The sequence below is a fragment of the Rutidosis leptorrhynchoides genome, chromosome 1 (genome assembly GCF_046630445.1).
Source record: "Rutidosis leptorrhynchoides isolate AG116_Rl617_1_P2 chromosome 1, CSIRO_AGI_Rlap_v1, whole genome shotgun sequence".
Classification (NCBI taxonomy): Eukaryota; Viridiplantae; Streptophyta; class Magnoliopsida; order Asterales; family Asteraceae; genus Rutidosis; species Rutidosis leptorrhynchoides.
In genome coordinates this window covers 700,958,959-700,971,760 of record NC_092333.1, presented here as the reverse complement: position 1 = coordinate 700,971,760, position 12,802 = coordinate 700,958,959, and the positions used below count along the sequence as shown (strand labels likewise).

The 12,802-nt window shown below is 33.6% G+C and overlaps 3 protein-coding genes across 7 annotated transcripts; 2 read left to right on the top strand and 1 right to left on the bottom strand.

The window, feature by feature from the left end:
- Positions 1–362: 362 nt before the first annotated feature.
- On the top strand, positions 363–2,785 carry LOC139897191 (nuclear transcription factor Y subunit B-3-like). The gene is made up of 3 exons (XM_071879888.1): positions 363–698; positions 808–877; positions 1,108–2,785. Exon 3 carries the CDS (start codon positions 1,961–1,963, stop codon positions 2,540–2,542), a length of 582 nt encoding a protein of 193 aa, XP_071735989.1. The 5' UTR covers positions 363–698; positions 808–877; positions 1,108–1,960; the 3' UTR covers positions 2,543–2,785.
- LOC139853398 (uncharacterized) lies at positions 548–1,252 on the top strand. Its single transcript, XM_071842796.1, has 3 exons — positions 548–698; positions 808–877; positions 1,108–1,252. The coding sequence occupies exons 1-3, from the start codon at positions 548–550 to the stop codon at positions 1,250–1,252; spliced, it is 366 nt and encodes a 121-aa protein (XP_071698897.1).
- A 2,651-nt stretch (positions 2,786–5,436) lies between the features above and the next one.
- LOC139886155 (nudix hydrolase 2-like) lies at positions 5,437–10,972 on the bottom strand. Of its 5 annotated transcripts, XM_071869906.1 has the most exons (12): positions 10,851–10,972; positions 10,641–10,762; positions 10,069–10,125; positions 9,497–9,541; positions 7,408–7,637; positions 7,237–7,302; positions 6,986–7,123; positions 6,793–6,870; positions 6,358–6,408; positions 5,977–6,011; positions 5,778–5,886; positions 5,437–5,664 (listed from the first exon to the last, which is right to left on the bottom strand). In XM_071869906.1, the coding sequence occupies exons 5-12, from the start codon at positions 7,570–7,572 to the stop codon at positions 5,482–5,484; spliced, it is 825 nt and encodes a 274-aa protein (XP_071726007.1). In that variant the 5' UTR covers positions 7,573–7,637; positions 9,497–9,541; positions 10,069–10,125; positions 10,641–10,762; positions 10,851–10,972; the 3' UTR covers positions 5,437–5,481. The 5 variants fall into 5 exon arrangements, with proteins under 5 accessions (XP_071726007.1, XP_071726003.1, XP_071726005.1 ...); XM_071869902.1 differs by having other exon boundaries at positions 10,641–10,951; XM_071869907.1 differs by having other exon boundaries at positions 5,482–5,675; positions 10,641–10,951.
- Positions 10,973–12,802: the final 1,830 nt, after the last annotated feature.

The window sequence follows — 12,802 nt, the reverse complement described above, 5'->3', positions numbered from 1 at the left end:
GATACCTTTTTAAAAACGCTAACCACACTGATATCTAAACGGGTCTTAAGTCTTAACACATGGGTCGTTTGTCTCTCTGTACATAAACAACGCTACGTTAAATACGAACATGCAAGTCGAAAGCTCCCGCCGCATCGCGCGGACTGCTCCGGACTAGTTTAAACGAATACTCATAAACGCTTAATTTAGCCTTTGGTTTGCAACCAAACACTAGTAACTTAACAGAATATAAGATTCATATATTTTTTCAACCCGTGTTCAGTATTCCACCACAATACAATATAGAAGAATAGTTTTACCAGTTGAGTAAATGAATGGTCAATTTGGATTTTGGTGTCTTGGTTTTGGCACTCCCCCTTCCTCAAGTTATTTATCTTAGGAGTATGTGTTTTGATTTGTACCAAAACATATATAACATGAAAATACACAAAATGAAAATGGTAAATTAGATACAAGGCTTCACTACCACTAGTTTCATATCCAAACTTTGTCAGATTAGATAAACCAGAAAACACAATTCAACTGCACTTTCTTAATCCAACAAACAATGGCTGCTAAAATTGCCATTTCCTCTTGTTCTTATTCTACAACTTCACTAGCTACTAAAATTTATATCTCTACAAAAAACTCTTCATATCCATCCTTCGGCCCTCCAAAAACAAAGCCAATTCATCGCTTCAAACTTCAAGCAAAACTAGGTTCATGTCACTTTCAACCATCTTCTATTTGCATCATTATTTTCAGTCTAATTTTATTCTATTTTGGATCCTTTTGTTGCTCTAGAGATAGTTATTTGGTTATGTGTAGGTGGTGAAGATGGGGAAGTCAGTAAAGATGGCAAAAAGAAGTTTATTACCAAAGAACAGGAGCCGGAACAGTAAGCAACTCTGCTCTTGATGTTTTGTGACGAATATTGATTGTTCTTTGTTCGTCCCAAATTGTATTGATGATTATTTATAAAAAAAAGGGTAAAATCGACCGAGAAAATCGCTTAACTCATGATTAGTGGGAAATGAAACTGAATTGGATTGAACTCATGACCTCATCTTAATGTTGTATGGCCTCAATATCGCGAGAACAATGATTGTTTATATTGGCAATGTGTAGGTATTGGCAAACGGCAGGGGAAAGAGAAGGAGAGAATCCGATGAAGACGCCTCTACCATACATTATCATTTTCGGCATGTCTACACCATTTATCATCTTAGGCATTGGTTTTCTTAACGGTTGGATCAAGGTGCCTATTCGATGATTGAATCAATCTCATTATTAACTGATTTGAGCTTACATATTTCTTGATCTTTTGGTTAAGATCGTGCATAGTATTTGTTTTTAATGAGTTAAACAATCTCATAAGAATTCATGTATTTGTATCGACTTTTATATGTAAGTTTTGAACGCTAAAGTATAAAGAGAGAATACATGACTCATTCATATGTTTGATTTCAACCATCTCGGAAAAGACTATTAGTTGAGATCTTGGTATGTCAGGTTCAAACCTCGGTGGTAATGTATCATATGTCAGATTTAAACTTCAGTAGCATCTCTTGTAGTTAGAGAAAGAGTTAGAAATGTAAATCCTTTTAAATTTGAATACACAGTTATGTCAGTAGAGGTTCAGGATGATTAATGAGAAATAATTTAAAAGTTTGTAGTTTCTACAAGTTGCAATATACTCGAGGGACTATTTATGTAAATGTAAATCCCACAGCCCCAATCAAGATGCCCGTGCGATTTCATACAAACAACTTCATCCAACCCTCCAAATATCTTGACCCCGCCTGTCAATCCAACGGCTTCCACACGTCCCACGTCACCTTCTTCTTATCATTAAACAACCAGCTCTTTTACGCCACGTGTCACTATCCTCACACCATTAGTCGCTTCAATCCAACGACCGTTATTAATCTCTTATTCGTTTCACAACTTCACAAAACCCCTTCATCTCCCGGAGAACAAAATGGCCGATTCCGACAACGAGAACGCCGGCGGAGACTTATCAGCAAGAGAACAAGACAGATTCCTTCCGATTGCTAACGTCAGCAGGATCATGAAAAAAGCGTTACCGGCGAACGCGAAGATATCAAAAGACGCTAAAGAAACTGTTCAAGAATGTGTATCGGAGTTTATTAGTTTTATAACCGGTGAAGCTTCTGATAAGTGTCAGCGTGAGAAACGGAAAACGATTAACGGTGACGATTTGTTGTGGGGGATGACGACGTTAGGGTTTGAAGAATACGTTGAGCCGTTGAAAGTTTATTTAGCGAAGTATAGAGAAATGGAAGGAGATAAAACGACGATTGGAAGACAAGGGGAGATGGATGGATCGTCCGTCGTCGGCGGCGGCGGCGGCGGTAATGGTGGGAGTGGTTATAATAATGATGGAGGGATGTATGGAAATAATATGACGATGGGTCGGGTTCATCATCAAATGTATAATTCGGGTTCGGGTTATTATCAAATGAGTTTGGGTATGGGTAGTCGAAAGGGTAATTTGGGCAGATCGGGCAGCTTTACCGGCGGTAGTGGAAGTAAAGGCTAGTGGGTTGCCGGGTGGTTGTTTATATTTATAAATTTATAAATATAAATATTTAAAAAAGTAAAAGTAAAAAAAAAAAAGATAGAAAAAGCTAACAACTTTTTTGTTGTGTAATACTCATCATTTTTCAGTGATTAACATTTGGAATTACAAATGTAACTTGTACTAACAATTATCTGTCTTTTAGTGGTTGTATATAGTGCTCATCGTGTTTTATAAACTGTTACTCTATTATAGTAGTGGTTGTATAGTGATAAACACTTTGAATTTAAAAATGTAATTTGCACTAACAATTTTTCTCTTTCTTTTTTTGGCTTTATAGTGATCATTTTATTTTATTTTATTTATAAACTGTTACTCGTATTATATTGGCAGAAATGTTGTAAGAACTGTTAAATATAAAAAGAAACATCACTTTATATTTTATCTCCATTGACAGACATTTGTTTGACATTTTATGTTTTAAAGTTGCCTAAGATTTTCACATTATTATCAATTTATCATCGGTAATATAGAATAGAATTGCACATATATGATATATACCCTAAAGGTTGATAATATATCTATCCTTTTAATAGATAAATTTATTTATAAAAAATATGCATTAACGAATCGTATAATAAGTAATTAACAACCAAGAAGCACATCATCACTTGTTTTCGTATGCATTGCCACCTCTAAATACATGACCACGACCATGAAAGAAGCTAACAAAGTTAATGCATACGTGTTTACTTTACCGCTAATTGAACTTGTGCAATTTGCATGTATGTTACTCCGTAGTTGTTTTGCTAAATATAGAATCTAACCTTATATTGAGGGCACCATGTTAAATCAGTTGTAGATGTCATTTATCCATATATTCGTCAACACATTACAGATCTTTGTCATTTTCTAGGATTATGCAACATAGTAAGGACGAACAACGAAGTTGATTTGATTAATGAATAGGTTTTGTTTCTTATTTATGTTCAGGAACAACGTAGTTCACTTCAAACACTCTGTAAGATTGAGCGATTTTGAACATGATCTTTATTCATCTGAAATCTATCTTAAACGAATTTAGATCTACAATGAACATGTTCCTCAAAGTTGTTACGCCATGATTGTAGTGACAGTAGAGAGAGATTAGAAGGCTAACTCCGGTAGTGGAGGTATGGGTTGTTACGACATTGTTTTTCGTCACTTTGTTTGTTTAGTATTCACAAATTTGTATTTCTTTAAAAATGCTGCAAGTGTATTGAGTGGAGTTATTTAAAATTTCATGTACAATAAGCAGCCTTTTTAATTTGACAGGCAATTGTCAATATTTTTATCATCTCAAAAATAGTAGAATTTGAGATGTGAAATTAAAGCATATTTTAACTTTTTTTTTTAATGAAAGCTTGAAATATATGTTAAGAACCAAGAACATATACAAGGGGCCAAAAGACCCAAGACCTAAACAAAAGCAAACGAGAGACAAATCAAAAAGCTTACTTTTTTACCAATATTATTAGACCATGCCCAACACAACGTCACCATGGTCATCTTCATCTGCTAACGCCGATTTGTCCACGTCAACGTCACCGGGCTTCACAGTTGAAAATGGTCTTAGCTATCTTTGTTTATTTAGTGAAGCTCGTAGATTAAATATTGAGGGATTCATTATGGAACATAGACATATTGGGTTCAAACAGGCCCTACTGTTTGAAGATGTACTAACGTCCTCATATCTTTATATAGATTTCAGAAATCTTAATAGAGAGGAATAATATTTATAATTAAACTCAATAAATATAGATATAAGCAATCACTAAACATGAAATAGTATATGGTATATGACATAATTCATATTTATTAATTAAATAAAAATAAATTAATATATATACATATACATTACACATTATAAAAGTAACAATTTTCTTCCATAGATTTTGAAGAAAGTTGGTACCTTACCTCTAGCTATGATTTTTTAACGTATATATCTTAGGCACCTTTGGCGACAATAACACCTACATTAAAAAACCAAGTAATAAGTATCATCAAATATGAATAGTCTTGTTTCACATAAATGAATTCAAACTTTAATATATGGAGTTTTCTCCACTAAGAAACAAGAAGGTGATATCAGCACACATGGCAAGAACTTTTATAGTTTCTTCACACACCAAAACCATAGACAAAAGGAATCAACATCAGCATAACATAACCCGGGGTACACGAAAAACTGGAACTTTCGGTATAGTTTCCATAATTAGGATAACCACCATAATTAGGCATGGGATTAGGAGGTGAGTTTTGGCAGCACATAACAGGAGCCACTGGCGGACAATTAGCACCTACAGCAGGTGGCGGGCCGCCATAAATCGCACTTCCTCCACGTGGTGGTGATGGCGGCGGTGGCGGTTGTACGGGTTGTTGCGGGTTGCAGGGATATTGACATGCAGCAGGTGGTGTAACTGATGTTACACCATCACCATAACCATCTTGTGCTTTCTCAGAAGCATTTAAATTAGAATTACAAACTAACCAACTACTAGTACAAACAATCAAAAATATACACTTCTTCAAATCCATCATTTTTTGTGTGTTGTAGTTTCTTGAAAATGATAAAAATATAGACAAGTTTTAAAATAGTCCATGTGTAGTATTTATTAGCATGTCACCTGCATGATATTCGGCTACTTACACGTCAGCACACGCCATGTGACCCCATCATTTTGCCACATAACACGCAATGTGGCAACCTAGATGAAGATATACAAGAATGATCATCAACAGAATGACAAAATTACATACATCAGCAAAGAGACAACTTGCAGGTTGACCGACCGACAATTTTAAGGATAGACACCCCTAGTAGGTACAAAATATATATATATATATAGATACTAATTATTAAGTACATATCTTCAAACACCATCGAAAATTTAGTAAACATAAACACAGTGATATACTAATTACTGGTCTTGATAAATTGAATACAAATAGCTCTTTTTAGCAGATGTAGCGGATGCTGTAGGTAATGGAGAGAAGCCAATATATTTGTTATTCTTTTTTGCTATGCATATTTTAGCAATGTAGTTGAATGATTTGTGTTGTTTTATGAACGGCTGGTTGGCGTATTCTTCCACAGGCATCCACTGCAAGAATACTTTAAAAATGTTTCATAATCATATAAAAAAATGATTTTGATCAAGTGTTAGATTAGATATCATGTATGTCAAAATGGATTATAGCATGTGTTAGTAGTTACCTGTGCTGCCTCAATCTCTGATTCTTGCTTCACAATATTAAATGTTTTCGGCTTGAGCATACACACGAACATTAGATCGGATTTGCTGAAAAAGGACTTGTGGCTTTGCCTGTATTACACTTCATAGGTCAGCTTATGATATAAAAAACATCAAGCGTAACGATTTCAAATTTTAGATTCTTAGTATACTTTTAACTACCTGAACGCAAGGACTTCCATGAATTCCGTATCAATCTGTAAATATCAAGAAACATATTAAGAAACACAGTTTTATAATAGATCAACATATGAAAAAAATAAGGGGATCAGCGGGTTGACATGTGTTGTCACGGGTAAGTTTTGGTACAGCCTTAAATGGTTAGGTCGGGTTGGGTTGACTTGTAAAACTTACTGTCCCTATGCTTTTAGAATTCTCAAAAAAATATATATAGTGTATAAGATACGTTACTAAAATTATATTTTTACTCTTTTCCAATTTACCCATTAAACATAACCCAAATAGACCCGTTTAGAAATGAACGGTCCCAGCTGTTGTATTGAATAATTCAAATAGTTTAAAATCACAATCCAGCATACATACTCCAGCTTCTTCTTTCACTTCCCTGATTGCAGCCGCACTTAAATCTTCACCCTGCGAGCAGAAAACTTCATTTATTATACCAGTGAAGATTAAAAAGTCGAAAGCAATCAGAGTAACGCTATTATAAGCAGAACTTTATAAAAGTAGACAGGTTCGCTTTGGGTTCCAAGATGAACCAAGGAGCAATTTTTTTAACAATATATTGAACCAAGAACATAGCCAAATACCACTTTTTCACAAAGAATGAACGGGGTTCAAACAAAATTTAGTTGATTCCAGACTAATCCGGTTGCAGTTCAATTCTTAGGTTACGAGGGTGACTGGGTGAGACCAAATTTTTCACACCTTTAAATGCAACCTATGGCCTTAATTCCCGTTAAAAAGAAAAGTAAGAGTTTAAAAATATATATATATAAGTAAAATCGCAGGGCCCACCTCCTCAACGGTACCGGTCGGTAACTTCCAGACCCCCGAGCTTTTGAACACTCCAGTTTTTTCTTGAACTACAAGAAGCTGATTCATGATGCAAAATTCAACTTCAGATAAATAACTGTAGCAATAGTTATATAAGTTCAACTTTATATTGCAATGATCTTATAAAAAAGAATGATAAATGCAGAAAGCTAACCTCCGCATTATCATTGACCACAAAAGAAGCAACACTGACTCGATGGGAAGCATTTGGTGGGAGAGTACAAGTAGTTTCAGGAATCCAATACACGAGCATCAAGTATGTCGGTTCGGCATGATGGTACCAAAATCCTTCCTATATGAGTTACCAAATACATAATTTTCCTTTTTTCGTTCTTGCTTATTCCTTTTTATATAAATATAACAAGCAAAATACTAAATTCTTTAAATGATTCAAGATTGGTTTACCTTAACTGCAGGCATAACAAGATTCACAAATTCAATTGGTAATTTAAGCCAAACTCCATTCTTTCCCTACGAGATATAAAAATAGAGAATAGTCCAAATGTCATGAAAGCATCTTATCTTATGATATATGATTTGTTGGGAAATTAGAACATTACATTAATGAAATTTTACCTGCAGCCTCCATTGAACGATTGATGTTTGAAGTAAAATGACAAAGGCAATTTCGTTAATATAGTCTTTAACATCTATAATGACACCTCCATAATTATCATAAGTAGCATTCAGCATATCAGTGTGATCAAATTCATTTGCTGAAACCTTCGACGAACTTTCCATTTTTATTACAATAATTGCTGCTGATGTAGTTTAAAATATATAGATTTCTATCTTATCTGTTTATCCTAGAAGAATCGGAACAAAAAAGTGTTTACGTTATCGCCCGATGGGAAATATATTATAACGGTGAACACAAACACGGAATTAAAATTAAACTACACTTTCTTGACCAGATAAGCCAATGAGGATGCAGACAAACATGGTATGCTAAATACAATTTCAATAAGCCCCAAAAATTTGAAACTTTCAAAATAACTACACCACCTGATACTAATAATTAACTAGTCAAAAAAGAAAGTTGATCTAATAAAAGACTTTAGCAGAATAATAAATTAAGACATCGGTAATGACTCCTTTATTTAACAATTTACTCTTAACAAGACTTGGACATTATGAAGAAGCAGATTATAGAAACTTTTATAACTAAAAAAAACAAAAAATTTACCTGTTCAAAATGAACTTTCAGAAATGAAGAAGAAAAGTCCTCCGTATTATTTGATGTAATCTAATAACCAACTATACCGTGTGATTTTAAATAAGTTTTTTTAGTACGTTCGTCTGTATCTTTGAATATAATTTTAAGTTTAATTTGATTAAACTATAATAGTAAAAGCCACTCAAATTAAAAATCCATTTAAAGGTCATGCAATGCATGGTAGGCCCAAATGTTTTTTCTATTTTTGGAACTCTGAGATAGGCCACATATTGCCTCCATTTTACACATTCATATAAAAAGTGTGTAAGATTTATATGCTACCGTCGACGTCGATATTTTGATAATACTAATTGATAAACAATAAAATAAAAATAATAAACTTGATTGATGGAAGGTGATACTCACACACCACTTTTTTATCTATGTACACCTAATTACCTATTATACACTTAATTTTATAATTAGAATAATAAATAATATAAGTTCTAATTTCATAGATTAATTAAGGGGTATACCTGTAAGTTTATAAGACAAAAGTGTACATGAATCAAAAAGTAGTGTGTGAGGATCAACTCGCTTCATGCAACCACTGTCAAAACTATGTGTTGGCTTTCCTTGAGTGTCTCTTTATTAAACCATCCACTCACCTACTTTTATCAATCTTTACTCTAACTTCTTGTTTACTATTTTACTTTAATTTTCTAACTCTTTAGCTTCCACTTCCTTTGATTCTATATCCGTTCCTTTTACTTTTGCTTGTCCGTTCTTTACTCTAGAGACCTATTTAGCACTCATGTCTACTAACGAACTGACGTTTTCAATGCACCATTTGTTTTTTAAGAATAATAACGAATTCGTGTCTTATTTTATCTTTGCAGACTTAAAATTTTGATAATGATCTTATATCTATGTATATCGCTAGGATAAAATGAATATGGTGTTATTGTACATATAAGACTAGCGGTATCAAGGGAACTCGCAAACCTTGAGTTTGGGAGTTTGAGTCCCGTCGTGGACAAAAATGGATTTGTGTGTGTGTTTGCCGTTCAAAATAAAAACATATAAGCTTATACGACACACACATTCAAATCACATTATTTTGATGTTTTTCTAATTAAATATTTTTTTTAGAATTAAACATTGATTTGAAACAACAAAATTGAAATTGACTATTTGTAATGGTGAAGTTTTTTTGGGGATAGCGGTGACGTGACAAGAGTGGGGGTTACCTTCTAATATTAATAATAATATTAATAGCTGCTATTAATATAAAAATTCATATAATTTGTTACAAGGTACTATTTATCAGACTTTGTTATTGTGTTGATAAAGAGCCAGTTATGTTCGCTTAAATTCACATCAACTTCACAGAAATCAAATAGAAGTTTTAAGCTTAGCAACAGGTTCAGACAAATGCTCTAAATACATAATATAATGAATGGTAGTTTGAACTTGATGAATAAGCTGGATTAAGTGAAGAGATCTTACAGATTCAGACATAGCCTTCCACTTAACTCCAACTTCCTTTGCAATCTGTAACGAACAACTAATAAACACTCATCAACCAGAGATCAAAACGATGCTCTAACGAGCTTCTGATTCATTAAATCATAGAGTAAGGTTCGAAAATATAAGATGTCTTAAGTCAAATCTATTATAAATTTTGAGACGAGTGATTATTGTAATATGTGATATCTTCCTTCTCATGGAGATATCAGATATGATCAGAGACATATAAATAAATGAGATCAAGATTTGAAAGTTTCAGAAATTTACAGCAAATAATTAAATAATTGGCCATCACACCAAATAACCATTATTCTAATTCAACTAGTAACACAAAAAGATATTGTATATTTTAATTACCTTATTCAATACGACTAAGTAATTACTATTTCTGGCAATTGGGTCGGGTTGGGGTGGATGAAAACGGAATTGGTGTAAACGGGTTTGGGTTGAATCAAAATGGGTTGGGTCAAAACAGATTTTGGTCGGAGCAGCTTTTTAGACATGTCAAATGATCGGGTCAAACACAGGGTCGAGACTCATTTTTGCCTTACATATCTTCCTCACGATTTAACAGAAGTTGGACCCGTAATTACATGAGCATAAAGCACCTGCAAAGATGGAAATAAGGAGCCAGTTATTTTCACTCAAATTCGCATTGACTTCATAAAAAGCAAACAGATGTTTTAAAGCTAACCAACGGATTCAGACAAACGCTCTAAATACATGATATAATAAAAAATGTTAGTTTCAAATTGATGATTAAGTATGATTAAGTGAACTGATCTTACTGATTCATTAAATCATGGAGTAACGTTTGATTGAATTAATTAAGTCAAAAGATCTAGGTGAGTAAAATTCAAATCATAAACTAGAAACCTTCACAATATGTAACCAACACCTAATCTCATCATTAAATTGCCACCTAATTCTACCTATTACATCCACCATGCATGTTTAATGTTTTCCATACTTATCAACCCTAAACTCTATCAATGTAATCAATATGGGCACATTTTATAGGGCATAAGAGCACATATATAAACGTGGTATGTGATTGTAAATGATACTGGATTGAAATATGGGTGCAACTTGTAACTTGAATGAAATTAGTAATCGTAATTACATGAAGATGAGGAACGCAGATGGAGATTGCTTTGGAGCACATGAATTTTAGCTCGACCCCGCTTTGTCCTTTTTTGTCTTTGTCTTATCAGCCTTCGTCTACTTCATTGCCTTGTCAAATATCTTGCAACAGAAACCTTAATTTAAAACGAAATTGGGGCAAAATGAATTGGTGATGAAACCCTAACTCAATTTTAATATTATATTAAACCTCATCGAATGAGAATTTGGAATGGATAAGCTATTTTTATAAAAATCCCTTTGTTTAAAAGTCAGAATACACAAATCAAATGAGCTTCGTAAATTATGGTTCTCCATCCACTTCTTTTTCACGTTCCAGCAGAAAACCAAATTTTCACTCTTTTCGACCTGCTTCACCCATACACCAACCCGACCCGTTGGACCCATAATTATTTAGTACGGAGTAATTTTTTTTTTATTTTTTTATTTTTTTTTTTTTTGCGAAAAACGTATTATTAAAAATAAAGAAAAATAAATCCAGATATTTAGTGTTACATGAGTTGTTACATTGAGAGATATGAATCTGTTTGACGATACTACAAGTGTTCAAACGTGAACTTGACTGTAAACTTTATCATATTACAATAACATTAGTACAACAACAATGACCAGTAGATGCACTAGCGATTGGCACATTGGGGAGTGGTTGCTCGGCTTTCTCGGCCTGGTATCCTGCACCTCGCGTTGTTGCTTCCGTGAAGTAATCATCACTTAGACCACCGAATTTTAAAAAAAAAATTCTCACCTGAACCGAAGTCATCAACGAACAACAATTCACGAGCCCACAGTTGAAGTGTTGAACCCTTTCCTTATTTATTAGGGAGTACCGAGAATGTTTATGTACTTTTGTTCAAATTATCAATGTGTTTACAAAACTGTACAATACATCTTTAAATGCCAAAATAAGTCTCAAATCAGTCCCTAGATACACGTGTTTGTAAAATATATTTACTAAACTAATGAATCTTAAAAAATATATTCATACTCAAGTACATCCTCTTATCTCTAATTTATTAAATACAAAAAAAAAAGGAAATTCTTATGAAAAAATCCAACAGTATTCTTCTCAAACCATCCCTGTTGTTTCCTTGGCACATTGAATCACCGAAAGAATATGCTTTTATTATAAATGTGAGGACATGTGCATTTTCCAAACCCTCACGGCTTCATTTTTCCCCAATTTTGCTTCTTCGATTACCAAATTAGGTTTGCTACAATTAAACTTATTATTTTTGCAATTCAATAATTTTCAGTGCGATTCAGTGTTGAATTTGATCTGCATGCAAGTTTTTTTTTTTTTTTATGTTAATCGGTGATTTTATTGATCATTAATCGTATGTATAGTTTTTCTTGTTTAGTAAATCTATAGTTTTATTGATCATTGATCGTATGAATATCTCTTGTCTCTTGTATAAATTAGAGATAAGAGGATGTACTTGAGTTATGGATATAACTAGTTCGGGTCCGGTCCGCGCGATGCAGCGGGGGCTTTTGGTCTGCGTATTCATATTTAACGTAGTTTTATGTATTTATAGAAGAGAAAACGGTTTATGTGTTAAGCGTCGTTGGTGGTGTTGTCGTCTTTACTGTTTTTTAAAATATGTCCGGTTCGAACGTAGTTAGTTTCGTTTTGTTGATAAAATTATTTCGAGTCTGACGGTGCTGGCGAAAAAATATAACTCGCGGCGGGCAGGAAGATACGGGCTGTCGTTGTTTTTAGCGTTTTTTAAAAAGTGTCTGTTTCAAACGTACTTTTTATTGTTTTGTTTGTAAAATTATTTCGAGTATGACGCTCATGTCGAAAAAATTTAACTCGCGGCGAGCGGAAAGATACGGGTTGTCGTTGTGTTTAGCGTTTTTTGAGAAGTGTCCGTTTCGCGTATAGTTAGTCCTGTTGGGTTCGTGAGTTTTTTTCGAGTTGAACGGTGATCTCGAAAAAATTTAACTCGCACCGAGCGAGAAGATAGGGCCCGTTATAAATTTGGGTGGAATTATTTTCTTTTATTTTAATATAATTATATATATTTACACTTTTTATCCCTGAGAAAGTGTAAACTTTAGGGGCTGTTGTGTAAATATAACGGAAGTTGAGGGACCGGGTGTAATGTGAACGCAAACGAAAAACTACAATCGATTTTAACT

Coding starts and splice junctions, on each gene's coding strand:
- LOC139853398 (XM_071842796.1), top strand. CDS start 548: ATGGCTGCTAAAATTGCCATTTCCTCTTGTTCTTATTCTACAACTTCA. Junction 699..807: donor CAAACTTCAAGCAAAACTAG/GTTCATGTCACT, acceptor GGTTATGTGTAG/GTGGTGAAGATGGGGAAGTC. Junction 878..1,107: donor AAAGAACAGGAGCCGGAACA/GTAAGCAACTCT, acceptor GGCAATGTGTAG/GTATTGGCAAACGGCAGGGG.
- LOC139897191 (XM_071879888.1), top strand. CDS start 1,961: ATGGCCGATTCCGACAACGAGAACGCCGGCGGAGACTTATCAGCAAGA.
- LOC139886155 (XM_071869906.1), bottom strand. CDS start 7,572: ATGGAAAGTTCGTCGAAGGTTTCAGCAAATGAATTTGATCACACTGAT. Junction 7,303..7,407: donor TCGTTCAATGGAGGCTGCAG/GTAAAATTTCAT, acceptor TATATCTCGTAG/GGAAAGAATGGAGTTTGGCT. Junction 6,871..6,985: donor TGGTCAATGATAATGCGGAG/GTTAGCTTTCTG, acceptor ATCATGAATCAG/CTTCTTGTAGTTCAAGAAAA.